General features: G+C 37.4%; 2 protein-coding genes across 7 annotated transcripts; one reads left to right on the forward strand and one right to left on the reverse strand.

Annotated features, from left to right (window-relative positions):
- Positions 1-83: 83 nt before the first annotated feature.
- Positions 84-5,752, reverse strand: LOC110155056 (protein LEG1 homolog). 2 transcript variants are annotated; one of them, XM_020919113.2, is made up of 9 exons: positions 5,610-5,752; positions 4,626-4,867; positions 4,141-4,233; positions 3,569-3,639; positions 3,229-3,336; positions 2,328-2,446; positions 2,102-2,243; positions 1,365-1,461; positions 84-725 (listed from the first exon to the last, which is right to left on the reverse strand). In XM_020919113.2, exons 1-9 carry the CDS (start codon positions 5,612-5,614, stop codon positions 571-573), a joined length of 1,032 nt encoding a protein of 343 aa, XP_020774772.2. In that variant the 5' UTR covers positions 5,615-5,752; the 3' UTR covers positions 84-570. The 2 variants fall into 2 exon arrangements, with proteins under 2 accessions (XP_020774772.2, XP_020774771.2); XM_020919112.2 differs by having other exon boundaries at positions 4,626-5,752.
- On the forward strand, positions 5,663-15,455 carry LOC110155058 (syntaxin-7-like). 5 transcript variants are annotated; one of them, XM_020919114.2, is made up of 10 exons: positions 5,663-5,734; positions 7,615-7,704; positions 7,924-7,993; positions 8,741-8,831; positions 9,100-9,252; positions 10,894-10,940; positions 11,148-11,238; positions 11,313-11,385; positions 12,723-12,805; positions 13,914-15,455. In XM_020919114.2, the coding sequence occupies exons 2-10, from the start codon at positions 7,623-7,625 to the stop codon at positions 14,013-14,015; spliced, it is 792 nt and encodes a 263-aa protein (XP_020774773.1). In that variant the 5' UTR covers positions 5,663-5,734; positions 7,615-7,622; the 3' UTR covers positions 14,016-15,455. The 5 variants fall into 5 exon arrangements, with proteins under 5 accessions (XP_020774773.1, XP_055005290.1, XP_055005291.1 ...); XM_055149315.1 differs by having other exon boundaries at positions 13,919-15,455; XM_055149316.1 differs by having other exon boundaries at positions 5,718-5,734; positions 7,598-7,704; positions 13,919-15,455.
- Positions 15,456-15,977: the final 522 nt, after the last annotated feature.

Consider the following 15,977-nt stretch of genomic DNA (forward strand, 5'->3'; position numbering starts at 1 on the left):
TAAATCTTTAAATCTGAATTGATATCACAACAGTTGAATTTCCCAACTCTGATGAGATTTATTCTAGAATGAAATTACTCTGAGAAGTAAAAAAAAAGTTTATTGAAGATACCGTTCAACAGATGACCACTAGAAGGCAGTATATATATATATATAAATATATATTTGAAACAAGCGTTGCGTATTTCAAAAACTAATATCGCAGAAACAAATCTAAATATTTCCAAGTCTAGTTTGAGGTCTATACAGAAAAATATTGTTGAAAGTGAATTGTGCTGATTTTGGCCTGGTTTAGTTAGAGTTTAGTCTTGATTTACAGTAAACAAAGTAGGCATAAGCTACTTTAGTTCTAACTCTGGTCTGGTCTAGTCCTGATCCAGTCCCAGGGGGATATATATATGTATGTATATACCAAATTGTAACAAAAAATATGTCTAGTCCTGGTCCAGTCCTGATTTAGTTCTGGTCCAGGCCTAAGACCCAAAGCTGGTGGATGATGGAGAGGAAGCTGGTTTAGCTCTGTTCTTAGTCTTGGTTTAGTCCTGGTCTTAGTCCTGGGTCAGTTCTGGTTCAGCCACAGCTGGTTGACATGGAGGTGACAATGGACAGAAAGCTGGAGGTGGCGTACTCAGGGTTGAACAGGAGCTGTCTGAGCATCTCTCGTCCGCTTTCTCGAGTTGTCACAGAACACATGGCCTTGCGCCACATGTTCGCAAGAGTGCCCCCTGCAGGACACAACACAAAGGTACAGGACATGAGTCTGTCTACATCGCCAAAGCTCAAAATGCTCTGTTCCTTGTGATATGTAGTGATAGCTTTCAAGTTAACAGCTACATTTTAATTTGTTCAGTAGAAATTGGTAATTCCATGTCTCAAAATCATCCAAATAATTCTAGTGAAAGTGTATGGAGGTTAAAAACACAGTGGAGCACTTCCAGTATTACCACGTGACATCACAAGGTGGATCAGAGCGTTTTCCATTTCAGAGAAGAACTAAAGACTAAATAAATAAGCAGGATTTGTGTGTAAAACGTGTGAATGAATTAAAACCAACTCCAGGTATGTTTTTGATGAGGAAACAACATTGTTGTTAAAAAAAAAAAAAAAAAAAAAAAAAAAGAAGCATAATATGGGTCTTTTAGCCTGGACTTTTGAGTAAAAATTGTTTATTTTTTAGAATATATATAGATGACTGATTAAATGTAATATTATGTGAGTCACCTTTTATATCTTTTGAATCGCTTGTCATTTTATGGTTTTGTTCTATTTACTTTACAGTTTAAATTGACTTTTTTTTTTATTATATTCTTATTGTCTTAAATTTCTTTTTGAATAAATTATAAATAAAATGGACTTGGACTGACCCAGAAAGTTGTCGATGCTCTTCATCCAGGAGAAGATGTAGAGGGAGTGGTTTTCCTCTGTGGTCAGGTCAGGAATGTTTGGAGGGACGTCGTCTTCCTGAACAAAACACAAAACAAAAGCTGCTTTATGGTGAGGCACCAAACAAACGAAAACAAACATGGCAACAAAGACAGATGAATTTCAGTCAGAAATACCAAAGAAAAAAACATATAGTAGGAAGAGCTTTGTGCATTTGGGGAGGAAAAGATGTCTGTTTCATTTCTCAGCTTGTGCTGCTGTTGTTACACTTCGTCCAATCAGACGTGAGGATTCGTTTGAACCTTCCGAGAGTTATCCCAAATTTATGATGTGCACAGCTCAGGTCAGAGTGTTGCACATATCAGTGTAGCTCTTGAGTACTTTTGCTGTGGCATTTCATGTTTTAGAACTTAAAATGATGACCATGTATCTAACAAGATTATTATTATTTTTTTACCTGTGATGCAACAATCCAGGGAATTTTTTTTAACCTCATGTTTAATGAGGTTACAGAGGATTTATGAAAGAAGCACAAAAAGGAGAAAAATACAACCTCATGTTTTGGATGGGGTAAATAATAACATAGCATAACATCTTAAAAAATAGATTTTGCAGAATACCTCCTCTTTAAATAAAACAAGTTAAATCAAGGTTAATATTCTGAATTGAAATCATGTTATCCAGGTCTTAAATTTTTAGAGTGTATTCGTGTCCTCACCCTGAGAATGCGTCCGGGCAGAGGAGACATGAACTGTGACGCCAGCTCCAAATTGGACTGAAAATGAGCAGCAGCCACATATTCTCCGGCATTTAACCAACTGTTAGCAAAAGCTTTCTCTACACCAGAGTAAGAGTTTAACCTGCAAGAGGAGGATGGAAAGAGAATAACGTCAAGTAGAATTAAACAGTATTTAATTGAATTAGTCATGAAAGCGCAGTCGTACTTTTCATGGCAGGCAGAAGCGGCAGCGGTGGAGGAGGTCTGAGCTTTCCAGTACAGTCCCAAGATGGCATCCTTCTTCTCGTTGTCGGGCAGAGGAGATGTGGTCGCGTCTTTCAGGCCCTGGGACACAGAAAAGACAACACGTTCATTCACTGTGTCTAATAGATCACAGGGTAAATATTAAACAAGATGCATTCCATAACTTTTATGATGACAGATGTGTCACCTGTTTGACACCATGAAGATGCTACTTCACAGATCTGACCTGTAAGTTGTCTTGGTGATGTCACCAGCTTGTCTAAATGGAGGTAGATAACTATAATGCCAGACTGATGAACTTTCTTTCATGCCTGGGTCCACAGGGTTACAAAAGGGTGCATCACACCCTCATTTCAGGTGTTCACTTCAGTTCATTTCTTTGAGCAACATGAAATATTATGACATCAACATGAATGTGATTAAACATATTGCAGTAATTATGCTCAAAAAAGAGTAGGAAGAAGTGCATAACATGACATTTAATGGAAGAATTTTGTAAATACACCCCTGAAAGTTGGTTGCACCCTCAGTAAATCTGGGCTGGACCACGGCCTACATTCTTGGCAAAGCATGTTTGTCTCCATGGAGACAAACAGGTGGCAAACCCTTCACCATCAAGTTACATAGTGCAGCTTTAACATGAAAGTGCACTTGTCATTCTTTCATTCATGCTGATCATACTCAGATCAGAATCTTTATACAGGCAATGTGGCTGAAGTGTTTTGCAAAAGGACACAATGACAGTCCGCATTGTCACAGCAGAAATCAAAGCCACAGCTTTTTATGATGTGGGTGAACATCTATAAGAATTAAACCACTAAACTGCATTAATTTAATCCTTAAAAAAATATTGACATCCTCACCTGGAAAAATGAGTCCCAGTTGTTCATTGCATCGGGATAAGCCGCTTTACAGGAGTCATAGTTTGTGCAGAATCCCTCCACTCCAGCGGGACTCTGCATCTGAACCATCTGCACAATGTGAACAAGCCAGTCTGTTAAAAAAGTGCTTTCTGGCCTAAATATTTGACCATATGGAAAGTTCTATTACATTATTTATTCCTAATTTGCAAAAAATAAATAAACAAACAAATAAAATAAAATAAATTATGTCTGTTTTGAAACCAATAGTGAGTCAAAAAAATCTACCGCTCTAAGAACTCAAGAGAAAACTACTCAATGAAGAATATTCTTGCATACGTACAACTCCCTCTCCCATGAACCCTTGCTTCACAGCAGACAGGAAAGGCAGAACGGAGTTGAAGTAGTTCACACCTGAAAGAGAAAGTTATAAGTCAAATATATGTTTACAGGCAAATTAAACAAGCTACATTAATTTACAATTGATTGTGATTATGATTATGACTGAATATCTCAAATGATGCAAGCATTATAATGTTTGTACAGGATGGGCAACAGTGAGTCGTGATAGAGCAGTGGTCCCCCAACCCGAAGGTCGGAGTATTGATTATCTTATTATCTGTGTAAGTGAATGATTGGTGGTGATTGGAGAGGCTGATGGTACAGATTCAACAAGCTTGTAAAGCTCATTACAAGTGTGTCACATTATTATTATTACTACACTGTATTCTAACATACACTAAATATGCAGGAATATGTCTGCTAGTCACTGTTGTAACCCAATAATTAGATTTGATTTTGGTGTGTGTTTACAGCATAAGAGAACTATGACCATCAAAAACACCTGATGAAGTATCACATCAATACATTTGGTTTGGTTAAGTTATATTTAGTGTGTTTCAGTTTAGTACTCACAGCCCCACCAGCTGTTGGGGGAGATGCACATATCAGCTGTGTCTCCACCCTGACTTCCACACACGGTGAGACCGGTGGGGTCAGCCAGACGACCTGCAGGGGAGACAAACAAGAGTGCATTTTAAAACCTGATACTGCAGATAGAAAGTAATCCAAATACTCAGTCCAAAAGTGCACTATGTAACTTTTCAGGTGGAAGGTTGGCTCCCTGCTACACTCTAAAGGTTTTTTGTTTGTTTTTTTGTCTGTAATGGTATTAAATTGATCCTATTTTATGGACAGAGGCCAAGTTATAGGCATCACTGCTCCAATGCCCCAATGTATATGTATATATATATATATATATTTTAAGTAAATGAACAAATGCAAGACTGAATTTAATGCCATACTGTGGAACACACTAGCTAACAAGTAAGTTTTTTTTTTTTTCTCCACAAGAAAAGTTGCAAAATACACCTTTACATGTGCATAATCAGAGCAAGTACCTGAGGTGAGCATCCACCCTAGTTGAAGGGGCAGACCCCAGATTGGGCTCTGGTTTTCCCCAGGACCCATGGAGCTCATGTAGGGGTCAGTGGCGGCAATGAGGAGACGGTAGAAGCTCATTCGATGCAGATAGTGCCAGGGGTCAGGGGTCAACACTCCATCCGTGATGGGTAAATCCGTGAGCTGTCCTGTGGCATGTGCCCACATCACCGGAGCGCCATTGTCCAGGATCACCCCAGCCCTGGAGAGGCAGCAGGAGGCAGCAAGGACCAGGCAGATGACCAGAGACCGCATGGTTCTGAGAGAGGACCCAGGTACACAAGACCCAGAGGACAGGCACCACAACTGGACTTAAGTACCACTCTCCTCCCACACACTGACCCATCCACAACAGCCCAAGTGATCTTTAGCTCCAGATAACGTTGTGTACTTTTCTTAGATACACAAAACTCATAACCACAAATCAATACAGAGAGATAAGCCATCCTTAGCAATTACTCTAATGAACCCATAACGAGCTTACTTTTGTTGTACAAAATAAGTAGAATATTATCAAATACAGCTTTGTGAGGACACTTGAGGTATTGATGAGAATGTGCAGACAGACATAAGCCAATAGTCCGATATGAGACTGAGCTCTTCCACGTGGAATTATGAAACAGGTTCATAGGGTCCAAGTCCCGGGTCACTGAAGCATTGATCAGAATGTTTTACTTCAGTACATGTTAAAGGTGCGCTATATAACTTTTCTAATGGTCTGTCACCTTGAGGATGTTTGTGGTGCCTGAGATTTTCTACAGTAAATCACAATTTATTGCAAATAGGCCTTATGAATGTCCAGGGCCTTTAATCAATCCGAATGAATAGAGCCCATTGCTCAGGCCAGCGTGACCAAAATGCTTTCCAATCAAATCAGCATAATTACAAAAAATATACACTTAAATAATTACAAACAACTTAAATATAACACAATATTAGCCTACCACATTTATTCCAACCACAAAAGTCCATCATGTTTGTTTGTGACAGCTGTCCTCGGGTTTGATCACGTGACGGGGGCGTGGCGCACAATCAGGAAGCTACAGTCCACCGCTGCCGCTGCTACAAGGTAAACTTTTATTCAACTATTTAATACTCAGATATTTAAGTTTTTTTCAATATCTACAGCGGCCCCGCGATAGGACCAACTTAGACCAACTTCAATCACGCATTTAGTTGATCTGACGTTGTTACGCGCGATAGAGAAGACGTGAAATGTTTGAATACGTAACGTGAATGTGATTTTAGTCAAGATCTGGCAAATTCTTACACAATTAATAGGCAAAATACGCTAGGGCGATACCATATAAACTACTGTCATTGTTCGTTTGACTTTTGGTACAAGTTGTTACTGAAACTGCCGTGATTTCCGCATTTTTTTTTCTTGCCAGTTGCATTTAAAGGCGCAGACGCAGGTAAAAAGTTGAAAAGTTTAATTTCACAACATGTATTCTTGTAAATTTTCAGCCATGTTATGATGTCGTTTACTCCTCGAAAACATACTTGATTTTGAGGTTTGTTTCATTCTCCCATTCACTCTCTAACAAGATCAAAATGCTGTGCTACACCTTGTGATGTCATGAAATGGTAGTTTTCAAGTTAACAGCTACCTTCTACCAGTTCTTCAGTAGAGATTGGATATTTTAGAACTGAAATTATCTAAATGATTCTGGTGAAGGCGTATGCAGTTTAATAACACAATGGAGCTCCTGCATTACCACGTGACATGACAAGGTGAAAGACAGTGTTTTCGGTTTGAGAGAAGAACTCAGCCTAGATATGCAGGGTTTGTTTGTTAAACATGCGTGAATGAAATAAAACACAACTCCAGGTATGTCTGTGATGAGGAAACAATATTATAACATAGTACAAAATAGTGTAATATGGGTCCTTTAAATGTGTGTCATTTATGAGCATTTAGCCAGTCTGTCTAGAGTCTTAGGAGGGCAGGAAGTGTGCTTGACTGGGTTCCATTGGGCTGTGCTGGCAGATCACACCCGGCCTCAAAGTGCCAAATACAAGCATGTGGCTGATAAGAATCCTATTTCAATATTTGTGTCAAGACCGACTGTGGTTCAGATTTCTACCACCTACCTGTCTCCTTGCTGACATGTTATTGGTTTATCTATAATGTAGTATTGCATTAAACTTGTTATTAAACCACAGAGACAAGCAGGTAACTGCACCATGGCAGGTCACAGGACAGATCTGTGTAGAGTCAACTTTGCTTATAAGAATGCATGTTTTTACGTATTTTAAAAAGAGATCGACCAATGTGTGTGTTTTTATGGCAGATTTTTTATAACTTTAGTTTAGAATCCTTAGAAAACAATGACCGGCAAGCTCTGCCAATATTTTTGGGCTGTACAAACTCACGGCTTCTTTTTTTTTACCACAGACCTAAAATAGAGTTGTGTAGTCACATTTTGTGCACTTACGTCCTCACACTAAAGTGTTAAAATAACGCTTCGACCTGTGCTGGAGATTTAAGGCTGATAGCCGATATGCTATAAAATGCAAATATTGGCCTGCTCTATCTCTATTATTAACTTTTACGTTTTTCTTGTGGAAAATTCCAGGCACATCTCCATGGAGACAAGCAGGTGTTGTGGGCAACTCCCACCATAAATGGTAGTGCACGTTTACTATTTCCCTCTGGATCAATAAAGTAGCTCTCTTTCTTTATTAGAGAAAAACAGATATACCCATTGGTCAATATGTGGGGCCCAAATGTGCACTTTTTAACTTATCAGCTATTGGCCTAAATCTCCAGTGTTGGACAGAAGTTATTTGCAAAGAAATATGTCTGTGTAATCCCACAGTTGCTCAGGTGGGGTTTGAGTAAGGAAGCATGGACGCAAAAAAAATCTTGTATTTTAGTATATTTTTGAACAAAAAGTGTTTTTAATTTTAATTTTTTTTTAAAATTTAGTTGTACTTCTGTTGCAGCTGTTGTCATGGCGTACCAGGCTGGGTTTCCTGATCCCAGCTCTTTGGTCAACAGCATCACCTCCAACATTCAGAGACTCACCCTGCTCAGTAAGACCCCTCTCCATTGATAGTTTGCAGTGACATCAGTCTGGGGGTGTTCTTCATATATCTCTGCAGTGCAATGTTTTCAGTTACCATGGTGACACTATATACACACACCAGTAAATAATCCAAAAGTTTTAAGATACATATATATATATATATATATATACACACATAATAGCATCTCATAGAATAATGCTGATAATGATAATTTTGTCTTTTCAGCCAATGAGCTTCAGAGGGCAGTGTCTCTTGTTGGAACAGACCAGGATGACAGCCAGCTCAGAAACTCACTGTAAGATTATTAACACATGATAAGCAGATGTTTTTATATGTCATAAACACATACAAAATTATATATAGTCTCATGTAGAATATGTGGATAAAGGTCCCATATTATGCAAAATTGCCTTTTGTGAGCTTTAAGCCATGTTATAATATTGTTACCTCCTCAAAATTGTTTTGTTTCATTCACACATGTTTGAATAATCCTTTTTTATTAGTCTGTCTACATCTCCAAAACTCAAAATGCAGTTTAGCTTGTGGGTTTTAAGTTTACAGCTACCTTATACCCATAGGTCAATAGAGATAGGCAGTTGCGACTATGGCAATAAATCCTTGAATCTTGAATCTGAATTACCTCATGACATCACAAAGTGACCTAAATATGCAGTGTTTGTGTATTAAACATGTGGAAATGAAACAAAACACAACACCAGGTATGTTTGTGATGAGGAAACACCTAGACCTAAACACATAGATCAGAAAACAGTGTAATATTGTCCCTTGTCTTTAATTCAGAATTTTAATCTTGTATTGATATTGTATGTATTGAACCAAGTCAGAAATAATAAATAAATAATCTATGACCATCAAGTAAATACTGTAGTATATCTCGTAAAAAATGTCCTAAAATTTATATTCTGAATTCAAGATATTTAAATGTATGACTCACTCTAAGATTATAAACACATGACCAGTGTATAGATGTTTTTTGAATGTGTAATAACTATGTAATAGATGTACTCTGTACATTTTAAAGGCAGCAGAAACAGCAGCAGGGGAACCAGCTGGCCAAAGACACAGACAAACAGATCAAGGCTTTTGCTGCTCTGCCTGTGGGTCCTGACCAGGTAGTTTTATTTAATATTTCTTCAATATATTTGTGCCAAGTGAAGACTGTGTTTACACTTGCACATGCTCTAATGAGGGTTACACATTGAATTGCAAATCAAACACAATTATCAAATCAAAGAGGCTGCAATTATAAGTAATATAATAAACAAAAATCCCTGTCTTCTTCTGTGTAAAAGCTGCTAACCCCCATGTGGTTCTGGCTGGTCAGGTAAGCCCCCTCTGTGTTCCTCTCATTTATTTTATGTAAATCTTGTGTTTTTGTAGAGACAGAGAAAACTCCAAAAAGAGCGGCTTTTGAACGAGTTCTCAGCAGCTCTCAACAGTTTCCAGAAAATCCAACGCCAAGCAGCCAACAAGGAGAGGGAGTATGTGGCCAGGGTCAGAGCCTCATCCCGGCTGTCTGTGCCTCAGTCTGGGGTAAGGAGGGACAAACTGAAATAAACAGAAAAACACTACCAGTCAAAAGTTTGGACATACTCTCACATTCATTGTTGTTTCTCTTTGTTTACTAGTTTCTCCTTTTTAGATACGCATGAAAGACATTAAATATATGATGCAAGATAAATGGAATTATGTAGCAAAGAAAAAAACTGAAATAACTCAACTAAACATATTTTATATTCAAATTCTAAAAGTATTCACCCTCCGCTTTGTTGTCAGTGCTGCAAACTCTTGGTCTCCTCTCACTGAGAATTGTCAATAGCAGTGATCAAAGCCAAGGGTGGCTGTTTTTCAAAATCTAAAATCTGAAACAAGTTTTAAGTTATTTTGCATACATTTTTTGTTTGCTGCATTCCATATGTGCCCATTCATAGTTTTGATACCTTCAGTGAAAATCTACATTCTAAATAATCATAGAAATAAAGAAGAAATGTGTGTCAAAACTTTTGACTGATAGTGTACGCAAATACGCAAATATTTATCCAGGCATTTTAACTTTGGGAGAAATCATGAGGTCAGAATCTACTGTGTGTCCATTTGCTAACAAACAGTTAAGGTTACAAAAGTGATTCAAGGTTAATATGACGGGATAGGCTGCTCATTCCACGAAAACCCAGTTTAGGTGCATTGTGTAACTTTTCTGAAGACTTGCTTGTATCCATGGAGATGTCATTGCTTTGCCTGGAATATTCCATTACGAGTGTTTCTATTGCTCAAAAATACAATAATTCTTTCTGTCAGTAGGGTTACGTCTCCACAGATCTGACCTGTAATGTAATCTGTAGTCGTTTCCCTTGAGATAAATACCATGGAACATTCTAGACAAAGCAATAATATTTCCATGGAGAAAAGTATTTTACGGACCCTTCTCCAGAAACGTTGCGCAGTGCATCTTTAGCATAATTATATTTAAGATTTTACTAAAAATCTTGGCTTGTTTTTGATTCTAGTTTTTACTATGATTTCAGTGAAGTTCATACTATTATTTCCTGGTTGGACATGGATAGCAGATATTATGACATACAGTATGTAGTGGTAATTCCATTGCTGTTACCTAGCAACCATAATGCTAACCAAAAATTGAACAAGACTTATGATTAGATTAATGAAAATAAATGACAAAAGCTATTTTTTATTAAATGAAGGTTTAAACTGTCATAAAAATGCCTTCCTTGTGCATAAATTGTACATGGATTTTGGATGGAATTTCAGTATTGATGACATAGATAGATTTGTACTTTAGAACTTAGCGCTATTTCCTCTCATATACACTTTAATGAATGATTAGCTACAAGGTAATAATAATAATTCACACTTAAAATATATATTTTCAAATGTTCAGTACTTTCACCACATTATGGTCCCCTTCCTGAAATCATGTGTCACAGTAGCTCTATTATCACTCATCAGATCACTTCCCTCCAAAATTACACAATTCTCATGTGCAATTAAACAGAAGTGGAACTGCAATACTAACTTTGACCACTAGATGTAGTCAATCAACTCCTTAAAGGTCCTATATATTTCAGGACTTTCTTTTTTAAGATAGCAAGATTTTTGTGTTTTTGTTGTGTTGTGATAAAAATTTAAATAAAGTTTTTTTTGTTTTTTTTTCAGGGAGGTCAAGCCGATGATGGTTTCAGAAATGTACCTGCATTTTCTAGGTATGCGTCATTTCCTCTAAAACAAACTTGATACTTTGCAGCTGATGCCATCCCTGGGCTGAAATATGTTGTTTAAATCCATTTTGATTAAATGATTCTACCAGAAACATACATGTACAACACCCCCAGCGTGACATCACTGCAAAGTATCAGTATTAATTAAATATTAAATAAATGATTGAAAATGATGAATTGAATTGTATGTAGTGAGTTGCAGCTGCAAGCGGAGATGGAGGCCATGACTGAAGAGGACTTGAGACTGATACAGGAGCGAGAGCAAGCCATCAGACAGCTGGAGGTACGACTTAGACTTACTGGAGTAATATTTATGACTAATAGTTTAACTCATTATATATCTGTGTGTTTGTACAGTCGGACATTGTGGACATTAATGACATCTTTAAAGACCTGGGTATGATGGTGCATGAGCAGGGAGAGCTGATCGGTGAGTCACATAACCTTTGCTCTGATGAAATGGGCCGTGTTGATATCTTTAGTATTTGTTGTTGCAAAGGCGATTTGTCCTGAAAAGAACTTCAAGGTCCTACATTACGCAAAACTGACTTGTGAACTTTTAGACACTTTATAATGTTGTTACCTCATCATAAATATACCTTAAATAGTGTTTTGTTTTCATTCACACTTGTTTGAGTAATCCTTTATTATTAGTGTGCCTGTATCTCCCAAGCTCAAAATGCGCTGTTCCTCCTTGTTATGTCATATTTTTCAGACTATAAGTCGCTCTGGAGTATAAATTGCACCAGCCAAAAAATGCATAATGAGGAAGAAAAAAAAAAAACATACATAAGTTGCACCTTTTGGGGTAAATTTATTTTATAAAATCAGAGACCAGGAACCAACATTTCATCTTGAAAGGCAAGTTATAGTAATAACAATAGAACAGAGAACAACAGGCTGTTAACGTCACATATGAACAGTTCTTCAGATAATTATAACATAAACAACAGAACAGAACAAGTTTACCAAACTCTCCATCTCAATTCAACTCACTAAGTCCATTGAATTCTTCATCCTCTGTGTCAGTTCTGAACAACTCTGTGACCTTCGGAGGTAAACGGAGCATCACTCCCTCTTCTGTGTAGCTGTCGACATACTCGGCATCAGTTTCAGTTAGAATTATTCCAGCCTTCTTGAATCCCAACAGGATGATTTCGGTTATCTTTATAAGTTTGTTTAAATTTAAAATTTTCAGTGATACAGAAGTAATGGTGCGACCGACTGACATGATACCAGTTGGTACGCAGTAGAGCCAAGTGACAGTGGTACAGGAGTAAAACGAGTAGCAGATACTGTCACACAATCCTAGAGCCCTCTCGCAGCTGTCAGTGTGAAAATTTTGATATATAAGTCCACCCAACCCATGAAAAAAGTGCGACTTATAGTTGAAAAATAAGGTAGTGGTAGTTTTCAATTGATCAGTTTTTACCGTTTTGTTCAGTAACGACTGGCATTTCCAGGGCTGAAATTATGATTCTAGTGAATCATGGGGGTTAAAAACACAATGGAGCACTTCCTGTATTTCATCCTCAGTTCAGGGACAAATACAAGCTGAAAGTTTTCTATGAAAGTGTATTACCTCAGAAACAACCTGGTTGACCACAACCAGGACCCTGACCTCTGACCTCTGCACTATGTACTATGTGTTTTCTGTGGACTCTGCTTCCTCTGAGTAAACAGCCTTTGACCTTTGGCCTGTGCTGCATTTCTCTGTTCCACATGCTCTGATCTTGCATATATGTGTGTATGTTTTATATTGAACAGACAGTATAGAGGCCAACGTAGAGAGCACTGACCAGAACATCCACAGAGGCATGCAGAATCTGGCGCGGGCCGCAGACTACCAGGTATGGTAGGAGTATTTAACTTTTGTGAGGTATTAACTGCTAAGACATAGCATATTTAGATCACCGTGTTACATTTTATTGTTTTGAAAATGCTGTCTTCACTGAAAACAGTGTATTAATATTGTTTTTGATGCTCTGAGTCTCCTCTCCCTTTGCTCCTTTGCTTTTTGTAATCATTGTTGTACTATCCCACCAAACCATGTCAAAATTAGAAAAACATGAAAACCTGTCATATGCACTTTGTGGATTTGACTATATATAAACTTTACTAGCGTAGGAAATCAGGATTTGAGCCACCAGCTTTTGGATGTACCAACTGACTCTCTGTTGTGTAAAATAACTGCATTTTATTTCTGGATGCAGTGTTACTCATGTCTGGCATCTGTGCTGTTTTTATTTGTTTAATGAGGGGTTGCCATAGCATCGGAGGGTGATGACACTGGAGCGGATGACTTAATATAAACTTACAGTAGCTCATTCAGGCAACACAGTTATTTGTTGACTAAATTAGGCGAATATTTCCTCTCCACACCTTCCCCAGTCTATGGAGCCCTTTTTTCATTGGCCAAAATTGCATACAAACCTCATATGTGCCAGTGTACTGAGGTCAGACTGAACCAGGGCTTAAAACAGGACTCTGACTCACAATGATGATGTCACTGAGGCTAAACCACCGCTGTCCATAACTCAGTATTATACAAGAGGTGAGTGCTAGGGCATAAAAGTTATTAAAGAGGGGGGTATTATGCCAAATGGACTTTTTTGAGCTTTCTACCATGTTTTAATTTTTCCTCATCAAAAACATGCCTGAAGAGGTTTTCAATGTCATCTATGCATATTTGAGCAATCTACCTTGAACCTTCATAATTATACAAAAATATGATACAAACAAACTACTTGACAAACCTGATGTGTTGTGCAGTAGTTTCATAACGGAATGCACAGCACATTGATTGTGTTGTGATAGCACTCAGAAAGGGGAGTCTTAATACGGAGAGTAAAGGGAGGGGGGACGCAGAACATCAAAAAGCAAAATTCTACTTTACGTCCTTTATTATTGTATTGGATTTTTGTCTTTATTGTGTCTGTTTTTCTTCTCCTCTTTCAGAGCAGCTCACGGAAGAAGATCTGCATACTGATCACTATTGCGGTGGTGGTTGCCGTGGCGATTGGCCTCATCATCTGGGGCTCAGTGAGCAATGTGTTTTAGACCTGTTCATCCCCTCTCTGAGACTGTGTATTTGGTTCTGTTAGGAGTGTATACATATCATAGTCCATTGGACTCTACTGCACTGCTAATGACACAGTCACCAAAATTATTATTGTAATCATATAAAATGGTGCAATGATTTATTAGGCCACAAAGGTTGCCATGAAAATTATTATTACCCAATTAATTGGGTTGTCTCAAAATTAAATCTGGCACAAACCAAACCGATGGCACTTACGTTGAAAGAGTCATCAGCAACCCATGTACGTTCATCTGCGTCGCTGTTTTGTTCGTGTGGGTGCTTCATCTTTAGCTCTGCCCAAACAACTGCTGTGATGTGATTGGTCCAATCTGTCTGCTGAAGGAGACGTTCAAGATGGATTCTGGAGTTTGTGAACTCACAAGTATCACACACATTCATGTAAAATTAGGGGAACAATCAGGGATTATCTTCACTCATAATTTCAGTCATAGTTTTATAATATGCATCAATGAAGGCCATTCAACTGAATAGAACTCTAGAGGTCACGTAGCAACAGCTGTCTGGGCATTTACTACCGCCATCTTGTGACTGTGGGATAATTGTTGGATTCCATGGACTATTAATGTCCTCTAGAGGTCTAATACATCTGCGAATACCTACTATTTCTGTGATTTTTTTTTTTACAGATAAGTACTATTATTTTTATTATATTGTTACTGAAACATTAATCAGATCATTCAGATTTTACTTTTTCACTCCATTGTGTTACTGTAATTTCAAATGATTTAAGTAGCATTTTCCAATTATTAATGAACTTAAGAGTTATTGTAAAAGTTTATGTTAAGACTCCTGTTTTGTATCTTTTGAAGATGATGTTATCTGCCATTAACCATTGTATGTAGTTGTATAATCCCATATGATTATTTAAATGGTGGCATGTTTCTTGTACATATTTCTGATAACTTCCTGAGAAGATTTCTGTGTCCATTTTCATGTTATTTTCGTGGTAATAAGTCACTAAAGCATTATTTATTCCATAGAAGTGAGAAATCTCAACTGTCTGTTCTGTCCATAGAATACAGTGTACTCTACCAAAATTGAAAGTTTTACATTTTTACTCAAATTGTCAACAGAAAACATGATTTGTCCTGGTTTAGTTCTTATTTTAGTATGGTTTAGTGTTTGGTTTAGTCCTGGTTTATTCTCAGATTTTTTTTCTCTGATTTAGTCCGGGTTTATTTTTTGATTTTGTCCTGGTTTAGTCCATAAATCCCTTAAAGGCTTTCAATATAACTGGAGAGCACTGTATATCGACCCAAATACCAGCACTTGACCTATAGCTGTTACTGCTACCTCTTTATACTGTTTGAACTGATCTTTAAGAACAAACCTGTTTTCTACTGTAACTGTACTGCATTCTGCATGATTAATACATAAATAAAATACTTTATAAACTATTTACTGTCTTGTTTTCATACAGATGTTGTTGCTTTGCTTGAAAATATTTCAGTGTTGCATTAATCTTTTCAATCTTAAAATTATTCAGTTGTTATTCAGGAGTTTTTATAGCTATAAATATAATTTGACAAACATGCATTCTGTGTGTGGACTCGTCTCCACAGATCTGACCTTTAACTTGGATTGGTGACATCGCCTTGTCTTCATCAAGATAGTTTAATGCCATATCAAAGAATGTGTTTATTGCAAGATTTTATATTATTATATATGTGTTTCATAAAGTTAACAATTTACAGTGTAACAGTTCAGTATTTTACAGTATCCACACATTGACGTCTGGCTTCCCCCTAAAAGAACTTATTTCGTATTTGCTTTTTGGATCTAGAGCAAACCTTTCATAGTTTTTCTGTGTTGTGTAGGTGATCTCATCTGTTCAAACCCAGGGTTTGTAGTTCCTGGATGAAAATATGAAAGTGACAAATGCAGTGACGCACAGAGCAGAGGTTTCCTGGAGGATCCTG

The sequence above is a fragment of the Boleophthalmus pectinirostris genome, unplaced genomic scaffold (genome assembly GCF_026225935.1).
Source record: "Boleophthalmus pectinirostris isolate CB_2022bp ecotype Guang Dong unplaced genomic scaffold, ASM2622593v1 HiC_scaffold_13, whole genome shotgun sequence".
Taxonomy (NCBI): domain Eukaryota; kingdom Metazoa; phylum Chordata; class Actinopteri; order Gobiiformes; family Gobiidae; genus Boleophthalmus; species Boleophthalmus pectinirostris.